We start from the raw sequence: 22,170 nt of genomic DNA, 5'->3' as shown, positions 1-22,170 counted from the left end.
TTTTCAATAAATGGTTTTGGAAAAACTAGACAGCCACATGCAAAAGAATGAAATTGGATGCCTATGCTGCTGCTGCTGCTAAGTCGCTTCAGTCATGTCTGACTCTGTGCGACCCCATAGACAGCAGCCCACCAGGATCCCCCATCCCTGGGATTCTCCAGGCAAGAACACTGGAGTGGGTTGCCATATCATACACCAAAAACAAAAATCAATTCAAAATGCACTGATATTTGAACGTATGACTTAAAACCACAAAACTCCTAGAAGAAAACATAGTGGGTGAGATCCTTGACATCAGGTTGGCAATGATATTTTGGATTTGACATCAAAAGCGCAAGTGACAAAAGCAAAAATCTTAGACTCGGTGCAGTCAAATAAATAAATACTGGGGAAAAAATCTTAAAAAAAAAAAAGCAAAAGTCAGTAAGTGAGATTATATCAATGTAAAAAATTTCTGCACAACAAAAGAAACAATTAACAAAATGTGAAGGCAACTTATGAAACAGGAGAAAATAGTTGTTAAATCAAATATCTGATAAGGGGTAAAAGTAAAAAAGTATACCAGGAATTCCTACAGCTCTCTAACAAGAGAAATAAGCAATTCAATTTAAAAATGAGCAGACAAACTTAATAGACATTTCCCCAAAGAAGACATGCACATGGCCAACAGATAATCGAAAAAATTCTCAACACTGCTAATCATTCAGGAAATGCAAATCAAAACCACAATGAGATATCACTTCATACCTGTTAGAATGGCCATCATCAACAAGACAATCAATAATTAGGTAAACCTATGGCTGATTCATGTTGATGTTTGGCAGAAACCAACACAATACTGTAAAGCAAGTGAGTCAGTTCAGTTCAGTCACTCAGTCGTGCCCGACCCTTGGCGACCCCATGAACTGCAGCACGGGGGCCTCTCTGTCCATCACCAACTCCTGGGAGTTTACTCAAACTCATGTCCATTGAGTTGGTGATGCCATCCAACCATCTCATCCTCTGTCATCCCCTTCTCCTCCCACCTTCAATCTTTCCCAGCATCAGGGTCTTCTCAAATGAGTCAGTTCTTTGTATCAGGTGGCCAAAGTATTGGAGTTTTAGCTTCAGCATCAGTCCTTCCAATGAATATTCAAGACTGCTTTCCTTTAGGTTGGATCTCACAGTCCAAGTGACTGTCAAGAGTCTTCTTCAAGACCACAGTTCAAAAGCATCAATTTTCAATGCTCAGCTTTCTTTACGGTTCAAGTCTCCATACATTACTACTGGAAAAACCATAGCTTTGACTAGATGGACCTTTGTTGGCAAAGTAATGTCTCTGCTTTTTATTATGCTGTCTAGGTTGGTCATAACTTTTCTTCCAAGGAGCAAATGTCTTTTAATTTCATGGCTGCAGTCACCATCTGCAGTGATTTTGGAGCCCCCCAAAACAAAGTCTGTCACTATTTCCACTGTTTCTCCACCTATTTGCCATGAAGTGATGGGACTAGACCGGAGAAGGCAATAGCAACCCACTCCAGTACTCTTGCCTGGAAAATCCCATGGGTGGAGGAGCCTGGTAGGCTCCAGTCCATGGGGTCGCTAAGAGTCGGACACGACTGAGCGGCTTCACTTTCACTTTTCACTTTAATGCATTGAAGAAGGCAATGGCAACCCACTCCAGTGTTCTTGCCTGGTGGGCTGCCATCTATGGGGTCGCACAGAGTCGGACACGACTGAAGCGACTTAGCAGCAGCAGCAGATGGGACCAGATACCATGATCTTAGTTTTCTGAATGTTGAGTTTTAAGCCAGCTTTTTCACTCTCCTCTTTCAACTTCATCAAGAGGCTCTTTAGTTCTTCTTTGCTTTCTTCCATAAGGGTGGTGTCATCTGCATATCAGAAGGGATTGATATTTCTCCCGGCTATCTTGATTCCAGCTTGTGCTTCACCAACCCAGCATTTCTCATGATGTACTCTGCATATAAGATAAATAAGCAGGGTGACAATATACAGCAATTATCTTGCAATTAAAAATAAATTTTAAAAAAGACAAGCAATAGCAAGTGTTGACGAGGATATGGAGAAAAGGGAACCTTTGTGCACTGTTAGTAAGAAAGCAAATTAGTGCAGTCACTATGGGAAACAGTACGGAGATTCCTCCAAAAATTAAAAACATAACTACTATATGTTGAACAATCCTACTTCTGGATATCTATCCAAAGGACAGGAAAACAGAATCTTGATGTGGTATTTGCACTCCCATCTTCACTGCAATATTATTCACGTAGCCAAGATACATAAACAACCTAAGGTTCTGTCTATGGATGAATAGATAAAGGTGATGTAGAGTGTGTGCATATATATATGTGTGTGCTCAGTGGGGTCTGACTCTTTGTGACCCCATGAACTGCAGCCCACCAGGATCTTCTGTCCATGGAATTTTCCAGACAGGAATACTGGAGTGGGTTCTCATTTCCTCCTCAAGGGAGTCTTTCTGACCCAGGGATTGAACCCATGTCTCTTGCAGCTCCTGCATTGCAGGCAGATTCTTTACCACTGAGCCATCGGGGAAGCTGTGTATATATATGTATGTGTGTGTATATATATATATATATATATGTATATATATATATATGTATATATATAAACACACACACACACACACAGAATATTATTCAGCCACAAGAGAGAAAGACATCTTGCTGTTTACAACAACATGGATGGAACTTGAGAGTATTTCAGTTCAGTTTGGTTCAGTAACTCAGTTATGTCTGACTCTTTGTGATCCCATGGACTGCAGCATGCCAGGCTTCCCTGCCCATCACAAACTCCTGGAGCTTGTTCAAACTCATGTCCATTGAGTCAGTGATGCCATCCAAACATCTCATCCTCTGTCATCCCCTTCTCCTCCTGCCTTCAGTATTTCCCAGCATCAGGGTCTTTTCCAATGAGTTAGTTCTTCACATCAGGTGGCCAAAGTATTGGAGTTTCAGCTTCAGCATTGGTCCTTCCAATGAATATTCAGGACTGATTTCCTATAGGATGGACTGGTTGGATCTCTTTGCAGTCCAAGGGACTCTCAAGAGTCTTCTCCAACACCACAGTTCAAAAGCATCAATTCTGCAGTGCTCAGCTTTCTTTATGGTCCAACTCTCCCATCCATATATAACTACTGAAAAAACCATAGCTTTGACTAGATGGACCTTTGTTGGCAGAGTAATGTCTCTGTTTTTTAATACACTGCCTGGGTTGGTCATAGCTTTTCTTCCAAGGAGCAAGCTTCTTTTAATTTCATGGCTGCAGTCACCATCTGCAGTGATTTTGGAGCTCAAGAAAATGAAGTCTGTCACTGTTTCCATTGTTTCCCCATCTATTTGCCATGAAGTGATGGGACCAGGTGCCATGATCTTCATTTTTTGAATGTTGAGTTTTAAGCCAGCTTTTTCAATTTCCTCTTTCACCCTCACCAAGGGGTTCTTTAGTTCCTCTTCACTGTCTGCCATAAGAGTGGTATCATCTGTATATTTGAGGTTATTGATATTTCTCCCAGTGATCTTGATTCCAGCTTGTGATTCATCCAGCCTGGCATTTCGCATGATGTACTCTGCATATAAGTCAAATAAGCAGGGTGACAATATACAGCCTTGACATACTCCTTTCCCAATTTGAAACCAGTCCGTTGTTCCACATCCAGTTCTAACTGTTGCTCCTTGCTTTCTCAGGAGGCATGTATGGTGGTCTGGTAGTCTCATCTCTTTCAAAATTTTCCACAGTTGTTTGTGATCCACACAGTCAAAGGTTTTAGTGTCATCAATGAAGCAGAAGTACATGTTTTTCTGGAATTCTGTTGTTTTTTCTATGATCCAATGGGTGTTGGAAATTTGATCTCTAGTTCCTCTGCTTTTTCTAAATCCAGCTTCAACATGTGGAAGTTCATGGTTCATGCACTGTTGAAGCCTCGCTTGGAGAATTTTCAGCATTACTTTGCTAGCATGTGCGATGAGTGCAAATGTGTGCAGTTGAGAGCATTTACTAAGTGAAATAAGTCAGACAGAGAACCAAAAATACTATATGGTATCACTTTTTAATGTGCAATTTAAAAAGGTCAAATTCCTTGAAATGGAGAGTAGAATGGTGGTTACTAAGGGCTGGTAGAGGGGGGAGGTGGGAGAAATTTGAAGATGTTGGTCAAAGAGTACAAACCTCCAGGGAGAAGATGAGTAGGTACACACACAGTGATTCTAGTGCAATTTGGTATTACCTACTTGAACATTTTCTTGGCAAAACTCTATTAGTCTTTGTGCTGCTTATTCCGTATTCCAAGGCCAAATTTGCCTGTTACTCCAGGTGTTTCTTGACTTCCTACTTTTGCATTCCAGTCCCCTATAATGAAAAGGACATCTTTTTTTGGGTGTTAGTTCTAAAAGGTCTTTTAGGTCTTCAGAGAACCGTTCAACTTCAGCTTCTTCAGCGTTACTGGTTGGGGCATAGACTTGGATTACTGTGATATTGAATGGTTTGGCTTGGAAATGAACAGAGATCATTCTGTCGTTTTTGAGATTGCATCCAAGTACTGCATTACAGACTCTTTTGTTGACCATGATGGCTACTCCATTTCTTCTGAGGGATTCTTGCCTGCAGTAGTAGATATAATGGTCATCTGAGTTAAATTCACCCATTCCAGTCCATTTGAGCTTGCTGATTCCTAGAATGTCGACATTCACTCTTGCCATCTCGTTTGACCACTTCCAATTTGCCCTGATTCATGGACCTGACATTCCAGGTTCCTATGCAATATTGCTCTTTACAGCATTGGACCTTGCTTCTATCACCAGTCACATCCATAGCTGGGTATTCTTTTTGCTTTGGCTCCATCCCTTCATTCTTTCTGGAGTTATTTCTCCACTGATCTCCAGTAGCATATTGGGCACCTACTGACCTGGGGAGTTCCTCTTTCAGTATCCTGTCATTTTGCCTTTTCATACTGTTCATGGGGTTCTCAAGGCAAGAATACTGAAGTGGTTTGCCATTCCTTTCTCCAGTGGACCATATTCTGTCCTATCTCTCCACCATGACCCGCCCATCTTGGGTTGCCCCACAGACATGGTTTAGTTTCATTGAGTTAGACAAGGCTGTGGTCCTACTGCGATTAGATTGACTAGTTTTCTGTGAGTATGGTTTCAGTGTGTCTGCCCTCTGATGCCCTCTTGCAACACCTACCACCTTACTTGGGTTTCTCTTGCCTTGGGCATGGGTTATCTCTCCACGGCTGCTCCAGCAAAGTGCAGCCATCGCTCCTTACCTTGGACGAGGGGTGTCTCCTCACCATGGGCCTTCCTGACCTTCAATGTGGGATAGCTCCTCTAGGCCCTCCTGCACCCGCACAGCCATGGCTCTCTGGACGTGGGGTTGGTCCTCCCAGCCACCGCTCCTGATCTCAGACTCGGGGTAGGTCCTCTTGGCTGCCCCCCCTGACCTCGGATGCAGGGTAGCTCCTCTCGGCCGTTCCTGCGCCATCACAGCCTGGCACTCTTGGCTGCTGCCCCTGACCTCGGATTTGGGGTAACTCCTCTTGGCCCCCGACCTTCGGGCATGGGGTCCTCTCGGCTTCTGCCCCTGACCTCAGACATGGGGTAGCTCCTCTCTGCCGCACTTAGTGAGCCAGTCGCAGCCGCCTGCGCTTAGTGTGCTGGTCGCAGCCGTCTGGTCATAACAAACACCCTCTTCCAACAACACAAGAGAAGACTCTACACATGGACATCACCAGATGGTCAACACCAAAATCAGATTGATTATATTCTTTGCAGCCAAAGAGGGAGAAGCTCTAGACAGTCAGCAAAAACAAGACCAGGAGCTGACTGTGGCTCAGACCATGAACTCCTTATTGCCAAATTCAGACTTAAATTGAAGAAAGTAGGGAAAACCACGAGACCATTCAGGTATGACCTAAATCAAATCCCTTATGATTATACAGTGGAAGCGAGAAATAGATTTAAGGGACTAGATCTGATAGACAGAGTGCCTGATGAACTATGGAATGAGGTTCGTGACATTGTACAGGAGACAGGGATCAAGACCATCCCCATGGAAAAGAAATGCAAAAAAGCAAAATGGCTGTCTGAGGAGGCCTTACAAAGAGTTGTGAAAAGAAGAGAAGCGAAAAGCAAAGGAGAAAAGGAAAGACATATGCATCTGAATGCAGAGTTCCAAAGAATACCAAGAAGAGATAAGAAAGCCTTCCTCAGCAATCAATGCAAAGAAATAGAGGAAAACAACACAATGGGAAAGACTAGAGATCTCTTTTAAAAAATTAGAGATACCAAGGGAATATTTCATGCAAAGATGGGCTCGATAAAGGACAGAAATGGTATGGACCTAACAGAAGCAGAAGATATTAAGAAGAGATGGCAAGAATATACAGAAGAACTGTACAAAAAAGATCTTCACAACCCAGATAATCACGATGGTGTGATCACTCACCTAGAGCCAGACATCCTGGAATATGAATTCAAATAGGCCTTAGAAAGCATCATTACGAACAAAGCTAGTGGAGGTGATGGAATTCCAGTTGAGCTATTTCAAATCCTGAAAGATGATGCTATGAAAGTGCTGCACTCAATATGCCAGCAAATTTGGAAAACTCAGCAATGGCTACAGGACTGGAAAATGTCAGTTTTCATTCCAATCCCAAAGAAAGGCAATGCCAAAGAAAGCTCAAACTACTGCACAATTGCACTCATCTCACACGTTAGTAAAGTAATGCTCAAAATTCTCCAAGCCAGGCTTCAGCAATACATGAACTGTGAACTTTCAGATGTTCAAGCTGGTTTTAGAAAAGGCAGAGGAACCAGAGATCAAATTGCCAACATCCACTGGATCATGGAAAAAGCAAGAAAGTTCCAGAAAAACATCTATTTCTGCTTTACTGACTATGCCAAAGCCTTTGACTGTGTGGATCACAATCAACTGTGGAAAATTCTGAAAGAGATGGGAATACCAGACCACCTGATCTGCCTCTTGAGAAATTTGTATGCAGGTCAGGAAGCAACAGTTAGAACTGGACATGGAACAACAGACTGGTTCCAAATAGGAAAAGGAGTACGTCAAGGCTGTATATTGTCACTGTGGTTATTTAACTTCTATGCAGAGTACATCATGAGAAACGCTGGACTGGAAGAAACACAAGCTGGAATCAAGATTGCTGGGAGAAATATCAATAACCCCATATATGCAGATGACACCACCCTTATGGCAGAAAGTGAAGAGGAACTAAAAAGCCCCTTGATGAAAGTGAAAGAGGAGAGTGAAAAAGTTGGCTTAAAGCTCAACATTCAGAAAAGGAAGATCATGGCATCTGGTCCCATCACTTCACAGGAAATGGATGGGGAAACAGTGGACACAGTGTCAGACTTTATTTTTTGGGGCTCCAAAATCACTGCAGATGGTGACTGCAGCCATGAAATTAAAAGACACTTACTCCTTGGAAAGAAAGTTATGACCAACCTAGATAGCATATTGAAAAGCAGAGACATTACTTTGCCATAAAAGTTTCATCTAGTCAAAGCTATGGTTTTTCCTGTGGTCATATATGGATGTGAGAGTTGGACTGTGAAGAAGGCTGAGTGCCGAAGAATTGATGCTTTTGAACTGTGGTGTTGGAGAAGACTCTTGAGAGTCCCTTGGACTGCAAAGAGATCCAACCAGTCCATTCTGAAGGAGATCAGCCCTGGGATTTCTTTGGAAGGAATGATGCTAAAGCTGAAACTCCAGTACTTTGGCCACCTCATGCAAAGAGTTGACTCATTGGAAAAGACTCTGATGCTGGGAGGGATTGGGGGCAGGAGGAGAAGGGGATGACAGAGGATGAGATAGCTGGATGGCATCACTGACTAGATGGACGTGAGTCTGGGTGAACTCCGGAAGTTGGTGATGGACAGGGAGGCCTGGCGTGCTGGGATTCATGGGGCCGCAAAGAGTCAGACACGACTGAGCGACTGAACTGAACTGAACTGAACTTGAACATTGCCAAGATAGTACATCTCACCACCAAAAAGAAATGGTAATTATGTGAAGTGATGCAAATATTAGCTAATGTTGTGATGGTAATCATTTTGCAATATATAAGCATATCAAATCAATACATCATGGCTTTTAAATGTAGATGATATTACATTCAATTATGTCTCAATAAACCTAGAAGGTGATGTTCCTGGCAGGTAGAACCACTTTTGTGGCATTATTCACTCAAAAATTCCTGTCCTGGGTTAGGAGACACTCAAGGGGCCATTTTATTTAAAAATACCTAAAAAGCAAGAGACAACTGGAGATAAGATTATTGGTCAAAAGTTGGAAATAAAAAGAGATCTCAGAAACCTAAAATGCTCTTCCTCACTGATGTTATAGCCCCTGTTGGGGACAAGATGCTGGTGTCACAGAAACCTTTGGAAAACATTACCATAGCCCAAAGCTATGGGATAGGATGTTCTTAGTTGCTCAGTCATGTCCGACTCTTTGTGACCCCACGAACTGCAGCCCTCCAGGTTGCTGTGTCTGTGAGGATTCTCCAGGTAAGAATACTGGAGTAGGTTGCCATGCCCTCTTCCAGGAACCTCCCCATACCAAGGATTGAACCCAGGTTTCCTGCATTGCAGGCAGATTCTTTACTGACTGAGCTAACCAGGGAAGCCCAAGAAGACTGGAGTGGGTAGCTTATCTCTTCTCCAGGGTATCTTCCTGACCCAGGGTCTCCTGCATTGCAGGCAGATTCTTTACCAGCTGAGCTACCAGGGAATCAGCATCGGATAGGATATGCAGGGACAATACTGCATACCCACCGGTTCACTGGTTAATGTTGCTGTCTCTTTAAGTCATCACCACTGGGCCCTCCCCTCTCTGAGCTTCTTGAGCTCTGAGTGGCACAGAGACTTCCTCATTGGTGGGGAGGAAACCAGTCACTGCACCCATAGCCAAGGGCAGGCAGCAGATCAGGAGCTTCTTGGATCTAACGTTAGAGCCTGTCACCAATTCTGCAGGAAAGGTGAGTGTAAGGGAAAGGGAGTCAGTCCGGGAGTAGGACCTGTGGGGAACAGGAAGAGCCCATGTGAAACTGACTAGCGAGCATGTGCATTCTAGTAAGTATGAGAAAGGGAAGCAAGACCTAGAAACAGTAACTTCACATGCATAGGTTAGTAAGGATGTTTTGAGTGTCAAATAGAGTAAGTTCAGAAGTGGTAAGCATCACTCTCCAGCTCTTGTTGCACATGCTCCTATTGTTGTTTAGTCATTCAGTCATGTCTAACTCTTTGCAACCCCTGGACTGTAGCCAACCAGTCTCCTCTGTCCTCTACTATCTCCCAGAGTTTGCTCAAAATTCATGTTCCTTGAATCAGTGATGCTACATGATGCATATACTCTTGAAAGTGAAAGTGAAGTCACACAGTCATGTCCGACTCTTTGGGACCCCATGGACTGTATCCCACCAGGCTCCTCCATCCATGAAATTTTCCAGGAAGGAGTACTGGAGTGGGTTGCCATTTCCTTCTCTAGGCACATACTCTTATGTGGGACTAAATTCTCTCTCTTTCTCTGTATGTGTGCATGCTCAGTCACTTTTGTTCGACTCTTTATGACCCCCTGGACTGTAGCACACCAGGCTCTGTCCATGGAATTTTCCAGGCAAGAATACTGGAATGGGTTGCCATTTCCTACTTCAGGGGATCCTCCTGACCCAGGAATCAAGCCCACGTCTCTTGTGACTCCTGCATTGGCAGCAAGATTCTTTACCACTGAGCCACCTGGGAAGCCCCTATCCTTCCCTAGTCCCCTAGTAAATAAGAAGGGCGATTGCTAGAACTACTGCAGACACCAAAACACATTTTCAAAGTCAACAAACACACCCCAAAAGCATATTCAGCGCAGGCAAAAGGTACTGCTGGGGAGTTATAAGGAAAGCTAACCTCAGAACAAGTTACAAAGTGAAAATTCTGCAATTCTCCTAAAACCTCCACTCTCCTTAACACTATCCACAATAGTGCAGGAAACAACTAAGGTTATGAACTTGGCCTTCACCCCTTGCCCTGCAGGGACTCTTGAATATCTTCTCCCCAAGTCAAACTGGGTACTTTGCGGGCTGCTGTACCATGTTAATTTCCTCATCGCAACTGTGTACTGAGGGATGGGACTAGGATAACTGATTGAAAAACTCAAGTCATGGGCTGAATGATTAAAAATAATTTGGCATGGAGGGGAACTTAATATTTTTAAGTACAGATGTAGGAATATAAATCTAAGAAATACACATTTTTATATACTGTGAATCACCACAATGGCATTTCTGCAGCCATAAAATAAAGATTGGAGCAATATGGCAAGTGTGTATAACATTAAGAAAAAACACAGATTGTGAATAGTGTATGTGATTGCGTTGCAGCTACATAAAAATGCACATTGCACATGGACAATAAGATCAAAGGAACTATAGAAAATAAAAAGTATTGCAAAAGATAAAAATACATACATTTTTAACAATCTCCTAAATAATTCCAAAAGATGTCAGGTTCAATGAGTACTGGACTAACTAAATAAAACTTGACTCCTTGAAATTTTAAAAGAAAGGATTGTACAAGTTTTACTTTTTCCAATAACTGTATACCTTTGTAACCCCAGATTTTAGCTGTTAAGAACCTCAGAAGAACTTTCCAAATTCCATTTCAAACTTTGCAGGAAGTTCCAAACAGCATACCCAAGAGTTTTGTGGATTTCCTGTAGCACACATTCTCATTTCCACCTTTGAAGGGGACACCTTGCTTCAGGTAAAGTCTTCTTCTTGGTTGTGAATCTTGTAGCTCTTTCTTCATTTCACCTCTGGTGTCAATTAAGGGAGCCTGTTGATTTCTAGATACAAAATAACTAATCACATCAAGGGATTTGCCCCTGGGACAAACTTTACTGAAAGCTTTGGAGGGTGGGGGGTGCAGGAGAGATACTGTAGAAATGCAAACAGCTTTGGCTTGAGTTTAGACAAAACTGCCCTCTGAGTTCTTTGAGACGGGTTACTGAGCCAGCCTCTCTTTGCTTTTCCTTTGTTGTTGGAGCCAATGGGGGAGAACACAGCTATCTGTAAGAACACAGCTATCTGTAAGAGGTAGAGTTTGAAATGGACGGTAAAGCAGACAGGACTCAGGCAGAAATGTGGGGTGGGATGAAGGGTCCTAGGAGGGAAAGCACGAGGTGGGTTGGGAAAGGTGCTGAAATCTGTGTCTGGAGTGGCTGACTGGTGGGGTGGGGGTGGGCGGGGATTCACTGGAAATGAGGCTGGAGAAGTAGGCTGAGGAGAGACTGTGCTCTCTTGTTCAGGTGCTCACGGGATCAGGCAAACTTGATCACAGAATGTTTAATTGTATTAAATAATGTTTGAATGAGTATAATCACTTTACTTTGAGAAACCTCAAATTTGAGTTTTGAGAAGCCTCAGATATGAGGGCAAGAGGATAAAGAGGGGGAGGGGAGCATCCCAGTCTCTCTAGCACACAGATCGTACTTAGACTTATTTGTTTACTTATTTTTAATTGACATACAGTTGACTTAAAATATTATAGTACTTTCAAGTGTACAACATAGTGATTTGACATTTTTTATAGGTTATGCTTCATGTAAAGTTAATATAAAATATTAACTATATTTTTTGTACATTACATTTTTGTATCTTTTATTTCTTGGCCACACCCTGTGACTTCTGGGATTTAGTTCCCCAAACAGGGTTCAAATCCTTGCCCTTGGCAGTGAAATCTCCAACTACTGGACTGCCAGGGAATTCCTTATCTTAATTTTATACCTAATAGTTTTTACCTCTTAATCCTTTTCTCCGATCTTGCCTCCCCCTTCAGCCCTGTCCTCAGTGGTAACCACTAATTCATTCTTTGTACTGGTGAGTCTGTTTCTCTTTTGTTATATTCAACTTTTTTTTTTTTTTTTTCAGATTGTGAAAACATACAGCATTTTTTCTTTCATATGACTTATTTCAATAAGCATAATATGACTTATTGCAATAAGTATGACCTATTTCAGTAAATGTAATACCCTCTAGGTCCATGCATGTTGTTGCAAATGGAAAGATTTCATCCTTTTTTATGGCTGAGGATTATTCCATTATATATATATATATATCAAAAAAAGAGAGAATCAAAAATGAAAGTGTTAATCACTCAGTCGTGTCCAACTCTTTAGGATCCCATGGACTGTAGCCCACCAGGCTTCTCTGTCCATGGAATTCTCCAGGCAAGGACACTGGTGTGGGTAGCCTTTCCCTTCTCCAGGGGGATCCTCAACCCAGGGATTAAACCCAGGTCTCCTGCACTGCAGGCAAATTCTTTACTGTCTGAACACCAGGGAAGCCAATACACATGTATATATAAAACACCTTCTTTACCCAATCATCTATTGATGGACATTTAGGTTGCTTTCCTATCTTGGTTATTATCAATAATGCTGCTATGAATATTGGAGTGCATACATCTTTCTGAAGTAGTGTTTTCGTTTCCTTTGGATATATACCCAGAGGTAAAACTGCTAGATCATATGAAGTTCTATTTTTAATTTTTCAAGGAACCACCACACTGTTTTCTACCATTACTGTAGCAACTGACATTCCCACTATCAGTGCACTAGGGATCCCTTTTCTCTATATCCTTGCCAACATGTGTTATTTCTTGTTTTCTGATGACAGCCATTCTGACAGCGGTGCCCCATGCCTCTTGTACCCAAATATCTGTTTTCTTCCTCAAGTTAGGAAACTTTTCAATTATAATTTCACCAAACACATTTTTGACCCACTTCTCTCTCGTCTCTACCTATAACGTGAATGTTAGTACACTTGATGTTGTCCTGGAGGACCCATAAACTATCATCCATTTTTTAAACGTGTTTTCTTGTTGCTGTTCTGGTTAGGTGATTTCCACTCTTCTGTCTTATGTGTTCTTCTGTGTCACCTCAGCTGGCCTGAATTCCTTCTAGCACGTTTTTCATTTCAGTTATCATAATCGTCAGCTCTGACTGGTTTTTATATTCTCTAGTTCTTTGCTGAAGTTTCCACTGTGTTTAGCTATTGTTTTCTCAAGTTCAGTTAGCATTTTCATTACTGTTGCTTTGGACTCTTTGGCAGGCAAATTATTTGTCTCTGTTATCTTGTTCTTTCATTTAAAATATAGGCCTCTGTTTCTCATTTTCTTTAACTTTCTCAGTCTGCTGCTATGAAGTTAGGTGAAACAGTCACCTATCCTGGTCTTGAAGGCATGTCCTTGCGTGGAAGTGTCCCTTTGCAGTGTGCATGTGCCTGGTGGCTTTGGTGGGAGAGCTGGACCAGAAGTGAGCGGTGACTGTGTCTTCTCCCAGGGTGTGCTGGCAGCCAACGCAGCGGTGGGAGGCAGGGCTGGAGTCGGAGGGGCGACAGCCAGAGCCAGGTGCCAGCCAGGGCTTCTCCTAGGCTCCATACCAGTTGCCACCCTATTGTGGGAGGAGTCAAAAGCCAAGTGGCAGGAGCGGGAGTCTTAAGGGAGCTTAATCTTCCCCCAGATTGATGACTGTCTTCACCTTGGCTGGGGTCATAGTCAGGGCCTGAGGGCTTGGGGCCTCACTTCTGAGCTGGTTTCATTTTTTCCTCAGTGTGTACCAAGGGGTACACACTGAGGCAGGATGGGGAACCAAAGAGTTGGAGCCAGACCACAGAGCTTTCTCTGCTCCTTCCCTGGTGCTCACCTACCCATTGGCAGTGGTGGCCTCTGCCTTTGAGGGGAGCAGTAAGGGATGGAATAAGATATCGGGCGCTGGGAGGTGCTCTGGGGGCAGTCCTGGCAGGCTGGCCAGAACACCAGGCAGTGTTCAGTCTACTGCCTCTGCACTGGGACTGGGGGCAAGCAAGCTGTACATGCTCTTCAAGACCAGGGTCTCAGTATCTTACAGCCCCCACAATAAGCCCTACTGATTTCCAGACCAGCTAAGGGGCTCGTCTTGACACAGAGTAAATGTTATCATCTCCCCTCTGCTCTTTGCATTTGGGGGCCCTGAGAAGACAAAGTCAAGCTTACCAGGTGCTCTCACAGCATCATCCCAACCCCAGACTAGGCTCCTCCAAATGTCTTTGCTGAACATTTCCTCCAATCTCTTTCCAATGCCCCAGGGAAGGCAGGAACTACGACCTTCTCACTGTAGGGTCACCAGCATTTTAGACCTGGCCTGACAGACTGTAAGCAGTTACATTTATTTGATAAATGAGTGAATGAACAAATTGTATCTGGGACTCTTTCAGGTAATCATGGGAGGACGGAAGGTGGCAAGAGATGAAGAAAATGCCTATGGTAAGAACACGTCTCAATGCATATTTGCCCCCAGGTGTGAACCCTGGATGGTAGGGGGATGGGCTAATTCAAGACTGAACAAGAGAAGCCAAGAGGTGACTTGATGCTGGGGTGAAGCAGCAAGAGCCCTGGGGATGGCACTTCATCTGGATCTTTACCCCCACCCTGCTGTGAGATATCAAGTTCTTTGACTAACCTGTATCTCCATTTCCAAAATAAAATGAATAAACAGAAGTGGATGTAGAGGGCATCAAGTCGTGTATTAGAGGGAACATGGTTCACCAGGTAGAAGATGTTAGGGAACAAGGATGGAGGGCTACACAAGTGTCTTATTAGGCAGCAGGTTTAAGAGTCAAGAGAGGAGGAGGAGGGAGGCAGGAAGGTAAGGAAGAGAGTTGATCTCATCTTATTTTCTGACAGTGTCCTATGAGGACAGTGCTACAGTATTGATTGCGTTTGTGTAGAAGAGGTTTAACACTTAGATTAAGCAGCTCCCCAGGGTTACAAGGCTGGTAGAGGACAGGTCTATGATTCAAACCCCGGCTATGGGACTCCAGATAGCCCTCTCGGCTGGGCCCACTGCCCCACCCCTTTCCCCAGTGGGAGGGCAGCAGGGAAAAGAAGGACCAGCTTCGCATAGCCTGGATGACAGATCATATCAGACGAAGTAATGGCCTGTATTACAAAGGCGCATCCTCTAGAAAGAGGTTCAGCAGCTGCTGGAGCACCTATAGGCGCATGTGTGACGCCAAAGAGAGGAGAAACAGACGGATAGAGACCCCCTTGGAGTGCCCAAATCTCACACCAGGTCACTCAGTAGAGGGAAAGTGAAAGTCGCTGTCATGTCTGACTCTTTGTGACCCCATGGATGATACAGTCCATGGAATTCTACAGGCCAGAATACTGGAGTGGGTAGCCTTTCCCTTCTCCAGGGGATTTTTCCAAACCAGGGATCCAACCCAGGTCTCCAGCACTGCAGGTAGATTCTTTACCAGCTGAGCCACAAGGGAAACCAGTAAAGGGTTGGTCCCAAAGACAACCGTGGAAGCGCTCTGTTCTCCTTTGCTCACAAGGCGTCCAGGAGACCCAGGAACCGGGACACGTTGCTCTCAGGTTCCGAAGCTTACAGACCACCGTTGCCCACAGGTTTCCAGGAGTTCAGGTCCGCCCTGCAGGAGCGCCGGCTGCGCCTCCTCCTGGCCGGGAGGTCGGGGACCGGGAAGAGCGCCACGGGCAACAGCATCCTCCAGCGGAAGCACTTCCTCTCCAGGCTCGCGACCACAGCGGTGACCAGGGCCTGCGCCACGGGGAGCTGCTGCTGGGCCTCGTGGGACGTGGAAGTCCTCGACACCCCGGACCTCTTCAGCCCCGAGGTCGCCCAGGCAGACCCGGGTTTCAAGGAGAGAGGCCGCTGCTACCTGCTGTCGGCCCCGGGGCCCCACGCCGTGCTCCTGGTGACCCAGCTCGGCCGCTTCACCGCCCAGGACCTGCAGGCCTGGCGCGGGGTGAAGGCGCTCTTCGGGGCGGGCATCGCGGCGCACGCCGTCGTGGTCTTCACCCGCAGGGAGGACCTGGACGGGGGCTCGCTGCAGCAGTACGTGCGCGACACCGACAACCGCGCGCTCCGGGAGCTGGTGGCCGAGTGCGGGGGCCGCTGCTGCGCCTTCGACAACCGAGCGGCTGACGGGGAGCGGGAGGCGCAGGTCAGGGAGCTGATGGGGCTGGTGGAGGAGCTGGTGAGGGACCACGGCGGCGCCCCCTACACCAACGACGTGTACCGCCTGGCGCAGACCCTGGGCGGGCTGAGTCCCGAGGAGAGGCTGCGCAGGGTGGCGGAGCGACTGGCCGCCCGAGCGCCGTCGTGGTCGGAGCGCTGGCCGCTGGCCGGGCTGTGGCGGTGGCCCAAAGCAGCGCCGGAGACCTGGTGTAAGCTGGGCCTGGTGGCCCTGCTGGGCGCCCTGTTCCTGCTGTACCTGCTCTGCAGGTAGCTGCCTGATGCCTTTGGTGGGTCAGCCCTGACACATTGTAAATAACACTTCGTCCCTTGCAGTGATAATCACGGTCATCTCAGGTGCGCTGCTGCTTCAGGGCACGCATTCCCTTCTTTTCTCCCTCACCTCGCCTAATCTACCAACCTCAGAGGCGTGCCAGGCAAATCTCCCACCTGAAACCTTCCTCTGTTACCTGGTGGTCCCTGAACTCCCCTTTCCTCAGAGCCCAACAGCCACTGTTAATTTTAGGTGTTTTCCACCTGACCTCAGACTGCCTTTGACTCCATCCTGTCACTGAACTGCTTTTACTCCTGAAAGCAGATGAGGACCATTTTCCCTCTCACCCCTGGACTCCCCGGTGAACCAAGGGCAGAACTGCCCCAGGGCAGAGTCTGAGTACATATTCATTTGTTTGAATTGAACTGAATGGAAGAAATAAATGTACTGGACAGTCACATTGTGTTGAAAGAAATCAGTATTTGCAGCTGTTTCTTCATCCACTTCATATACTCATTGAACACAGATGCTGCTGTCTCATTCCTGACCCCACTGGCAAACAACCATGCACCCACACACTCACTCAGGTGTGTGATGGCAAGGAGGGAAGACATTAGTGCAGACCTGGCCCTCTGTACTGGCAGGGGATTGTCGCCCCCCAGCAGCTTGAATGCAGATGTTTCTGCACGTCCAAAGAGACTGTCATTGGAGCCTTGGTTCCCTAGGGCCCATGGAGGTCCTTCAGAAAGTCTCCTCCCAAGGAGGAGTTTTCTCACTAGCTGACCAACTCACAGGGTAAGCAAGGGTATGGCTTTTCAATTCAGGGATAAATTTAAAGGTTTAAGCGGATTGGAGATTTTATTTTGTGTGAATCTCAAAAGGCAAATAGGTCTTTGTGGGCTGAGAACTGGTGATATGATCATGGAGTAGAGAGTCACCCCTGTGCCAGGCATGCCTGGGAGAATCAGGTGTCTGGCACAGGTAAGTGAGCCAGGTTAGCCTGTGTCATCAGTCCTAGGTGTGCCTCCCTATCTCTTTATTCACATTTGCTTTATCCCCAACACCACCGTCTTCACACACCAACAGAAGCCCATCTCTAATACAGCTTTGCACTTCCAGGTCTCTCCCTACAGTATCCTCTACCTATTGCCTACCAGCCAGAGATTCTCAGGCTACTGATGACCTCAGATCACTAAGTGAAAGTCGCTCAGTTGTGTCCGATTCTTTGTGACCCCATGGATTATAAAGCCCATGCAATTCTCCAGGCCACAATACTGGAGTGGGTAGCCTTTCTCTTCTCCAGGGCATCCTCCCAACCAGGGGTCAAACCCAGGTCTCCCACATTACCGGCAGATTCTTTACCAGCTGAACCACCAGGGAAGCCCTGAGATCACTAAAGAGATGTGTAAAAAGGAAAAATGATCTGCAACAACTGGGCCCACAAATCCTAAGAGGCCCTCAAATCCTGTGAGGGTTTGTGAGGCCCACAAACTCTGCATGGATGCCATTGCAAACACTAATAGGAACACCAATGCCCAATGCTGAGGCTTGAAATTTCCTCAGCTGCAAAGGTCATTTTGGTTTAAGGAGTTGTGTGCGGATCTCAGTAGAGGTCCTAATAGGGGATCTTGCTTTTTTTCTTGTTCACTTTTCGATACACTCTTAGAGTAAACAGAGAAATATTCTGCCATTGTCACTCCTCTGAGAAAAGGGATGGTGATTGGTGAAAATAAATGTGAAAAAAGGATGAAAATAGAATGACAAAGTGCCCCATGTGAACAATGGATAGTTTTAATCTATGACTCAAATAATGAGAAACATCTGATTCTTGCTTCTGCTTTGGGAAGGAATGAAGGCTAGGAAGTTCCTAAGTGACCCTGGTTGAGCTGATGGGCATGTGGGGAGGAACATGCCAGGGATCCCAGAGGGTAGGTAATTGCCTAGTTCAACACTAGAGAGCTGTCTGTATATATGTGGGATATACACAAGAGGATAAAGAATGCCATGAAGAATGTCTGTAACAAATTAATGGATAGAAACAACATATAGTGTTGGGACCACTGGATATTCACAAGCAAAGTAGTAAATTTGGATGCTTATCTTGCATGATATAAAACCATTAACTCAAAATGGATCCAAGACCTAAATATGAGTTAAAACTATAAAACTCTTAGAAGAAAACAAGTGCAAATCTTCATGACCATGTATCAGACAACAGTTTCTAATATATGACATCAAAAGCACCAAAGAAAAACAGGTGTTATATTTAATCAAAATTAAAAACCTTTTCTCATTAAGTAACACTATCTAGAAAGTGAAAACACAGCCTAAAGAATGGGAGAAAATATTTGCCAACCTGATAAAGATCTCATATCCAGAATATATAATGAACTCTTACAACTCTGCAACAAGAAGACAAATAATCCAATTTTTAAATGAGTGAAAGATTTGATTAGGAGTTTTTTCAAATAAGATACACAAATGGCCAATAAAAACATGAAAAAAAAATAATGAACATCATTTGTCATTGGGGAAATGCAAATCAAAACAAGATACCACTTCATACTCCCTGGGTTTTTTTAAAAGAGAAAAAATAACAAATACTGATGAGTATGTGGATAAATTTAACCCTTGTCCACTGCTGGTGGGAATGTAAAATGACACAACTGCTGTAGAAAACCGTTTGGCATTGCCTCAAAAAGTTAAACATAGATTACCATATGATGCAGTAATTTCACTTCCTGGGTATATATCCAAGAGGACTGACAACACATGTTCAGTCCAAACATTCTACACGAATGGTAAAGTATCATAGTGATGCTTTCTAAGGCCCGCTTGACTTCACATTCCAGGATGTCTGGCTCTATCTTGGTCGTGTAACTCTTTTTTGTATAGTTCTTCTGTGTATTCTTGCCACCTCTTCTTAATATCTTCTGCTTCTGTTAGGTCCATACCATTTCTGTCCTTTATCGAGCCCATCTTTGCATGAAATGTTCCCTTGGTATTTCTAATTTTCTTGAAGAGATCTCTAGTCCCATTATGTTGTTTTCCTCTATTTCTTTGCATTGATTGCTGAGGAAGGCTTTCTTATCTCTTCTTGCTATTCTTTGGAACTCTGCATTCAGATGCTTATATCTTTCCTTTTCTCCTTTGCTTTTTGCTTCTCTTCTTTTCACAGCTCTTTGTAAGGCCTCCCCAGACAGCCATTTTGCTTTTTTGCATTTATTTTCCATGGGGATGGTCTTGATCCCTGTCTCCTGTACAATGTCACGAACTTCCGTCCATAGTTCATCAGGCACTCTGTCTATCAGATCTAGTCCCTTAAATCTATTTCTCGCTTCCACTGTATAATCATAAGGGATTTGATTTAGGTCATACCCGAATGGTCTAGTGGTTTTCCCTACTTTCTTCAATTTCAGCCTGAATTTGGCAATAAGGAGTTCATGGTCTGAGCCACAGTCAGCTCCTGGTCTTGTTTTTGCTGACTGTCTAGAGCTTCTCCATCTTTGGCTGCAAAGAATATAATCAATCTGATTTTGGTGTTGACCATCTGGTGATGTCCATGTGTAGAGGCTTCTCTTGTGTTGTTGGAAGAGGGTGTTTGCTATGACCAGTGTTTCTCTTGGCCAAACTCTGTTAGCCTTTGCCCTGCTTCATTCCATACTCCAAGGCCAAATTTGCCTGTTACACCAGGGGTTTCTTGACTTCCTACTTTTGCATTTCAGTCTCCTATAATGAAAAGGGCATATTTTTTGGATGTTAGTTCTAAAAGGTCTTATAGGTCTTCATAGAACCATTCAACTTTAGCTTTTTCAGCATTACTGGTTGGAGCATAGACTTGGATTACCATGATATTGAATGGTTTGCCTTGGAAATGAACAGAGATCATTCTGTCATTTTTGAGATTGCATCCAAATACTGCATTTTGGACTCTTTTGTTGACCATGATGGCTACTCCATTTCTTCTAAGGAATTCCTGCCCACAGTCATAGATATAATGGTCATCTGAGTTAAATTCATCCATTCCAGTCCATTTCAGTTTGCTGATTCCTAGAATGTCGATGTTCACTCTTGCCATCTCCTGTTTGACCACTTCCAATTTGCCTTGATTCATGGACCTGACATTCCAGGTTCCTATGCAATATTGCTCTTTACAGCATCAGACCTTGCTTCTATCACCAGTCGCATCCACAACTGGGTATTGTTTTTGCTTTGGCCCCATCACTACATTCTTTCTGGAGTTATTTCTCCACTGATCTCCAATAACATATTTGGCACCTACTGACCCAGGGAGTTCCTCTTCCAGTATCCTATTGTTTTGCCTTTTCATACTGTTCATGGGGTTCTCAAGGAAAGAATACTGAAGTAGTTTGCCATTCCCTTCTCCAGTGGACCACATCCGTCAGACCTCACCACCATGACCGGTTCATCTTGGGTGGCCCCACATGGCATGGCTTAGTTTCACTGAGTTAAGACAAGGCTGTGGTCCATGTGATCAGATTGGATAGTAGTTTCCAGTCCGGTCACTTCATGGCAAATAGATGGAGAAAAAGTGGAAACAGTGGAAGACTTTATTCTTTTTTGGCTCCAAAATCACTGCAGATGGTGATTGCAGTCATGAAATTAAAAGACCCTTACTCCTTGGAAGAAAAGTTATGACCAACCTAGACAGCATAAAAAAAGCAGAGACATTCTGTAAGGCTGATTACTTTGCCAACAAAGGTCCGTCTAGTCAAGGCTATGGTTTTTCCAGTAGTCATGTATGGATGTGAGAGTTGGACTGTGAAGAAAGCTGAGCACCAAAGAATTGATTCTTTTGAACTGTGGTTTTGGAGAAGACTCTTGAGAGTCCCTTGGACTGCAAGGATATCCAACCAGTCCATCCTAAAGGAAATCAGTCCTGAATGTTCATTGAAAGGACTGATGTTGAAGGTGAAACTCCAATACTTTGGCCACATGATGCAAAGAGCTGACTCATTTGAAAAGACCATGATGCTGGGAAAGATTGAAGGCAGGAGGAGAAGGGGACGATAGAGGATGAGATGGTTGGATGGCATCACCGACTCAGTGGACATGAGTTTGAGCAAACTCCGGGAGTTGGTGATGGACAGGGAGGTCTGGCATGCTGCAGTCCATGGGGTCCCAAAGAGTCAGACACGACTGAGTGATTGAACGAAACTAAACTGAACATTAGCCTCTCTGTATCTTTATATTCAGCATGGGATTTCCTTTAGACAGCATGAAGGTAGGCCTTACTTTTTTGTTCCATCTGTCTTATACTTGAAAAATGTAGATAATTTACATCTACTATGATTACTTCTATGGCTGTGTTTGGGGCTTCCCTGATGTTTCAGCGGGTAAAGAATCTGCCTGCCAATGCAGGAGACATGGATTTGATTCCTGGGCTGGGAAGATCCCCTGGAGAAGGAAATGGCAACACACTGCAGTGTTCTTGCCTGGAGAATCTCTTGGATAGAGGAGCCTAGTGGGCTACAGTCCATGGGGTCACAGAAAAGTTGGACACAACTTAGTGGCTAAACAACAACAACAACAACAACAGTTGTGTTTAAATTCATCATCTTGCTATTTGTTTCTGTTTGTCCCATCTAATTTGTTCTTTTTTCCCCCCTTTTCTCTACTTTTTTTCTGGGTAATTTTAAAATTTTTATTTCTACTATTGCTTTATTATCTGTACCTCATTTTATTATTTTAGTGGTTGTTTCATAATTGCAATACGCACCTTTAACTTATCACATCCTACCTTCAGAGAATATTATAAAACTACTTCACACTGGAAGTTTTTTAAAATTAATTTTTACTGGAGCATAGTTTCTTTACAATATTGTGTT

The 22,170-nt window shown here is 44.3% G+C and overlaps 1 protein-coding gene across 3 annotated transcripts; it reads left to right on the top strand.

Moving 5' to 3' along the window:
- Positions 1–8,897: 8,897 nt before the first annotated feature.
- Positions 8,898–16,779, top strand: LOC109557781 (GTPase IMAP family member 1-like). Of its 3 annotated transcripts, none has more exons than XM_019959300.2 (4): positions 8,898–9,019; positions 10,705–10,793; positions 14,285–14,333; positions 15,480–16,779. In XM_019959300.2, exons 3-4 carry the CDS (start codon positions 14,291–14,293, stop codon positions 16,319–16,321), a joined length of 885 nt encoding a protein of 294 aa, XP_019814859.2. In that variant the 5' UTR covers positions 8,898–9,019; positions 10,705–10,793; positions 14,285–14,290; the 3' UTR covers positions 16,322–16,779. The 3 variants fall into 3 exon arrangements, with proteins under 3 accessions (XP_019814859.2, XP_019814858.2, XP_019814860.2); XM_019959299.2 differs by having other exon boundaries at positions 8,925–9,019; positions 10,648–10,793; XM_019959301.2 differs by lacking the exon at positions 10,705–10,793 and having other exon boundaries at positions 8,925–9,019.
- Positions 16,780–22,170: the final 5,391 nt, after the last annotated feature.

The sequence above is a fragment of the Bos indicus genome, chromosome 4, assembly GCF_029378745.1.
Source record: "Bos indicus isolate NIAB-ARS_2022 breed Sahiwal x Tharparkar chromosome 4, NIAB-ARS_B.indTharparkar_mat_pri_1.0, whole genome shotgun sequence".
Taxonomy (NCBI): Eukaryota; Metazoa; Chordata; class Mammalia; order Artiodactyla; family Bovidae; genus Bos; species Bos indicus.
This window is presented reverse-complemented; position numbering and strand designations above follow the sequence as displayed.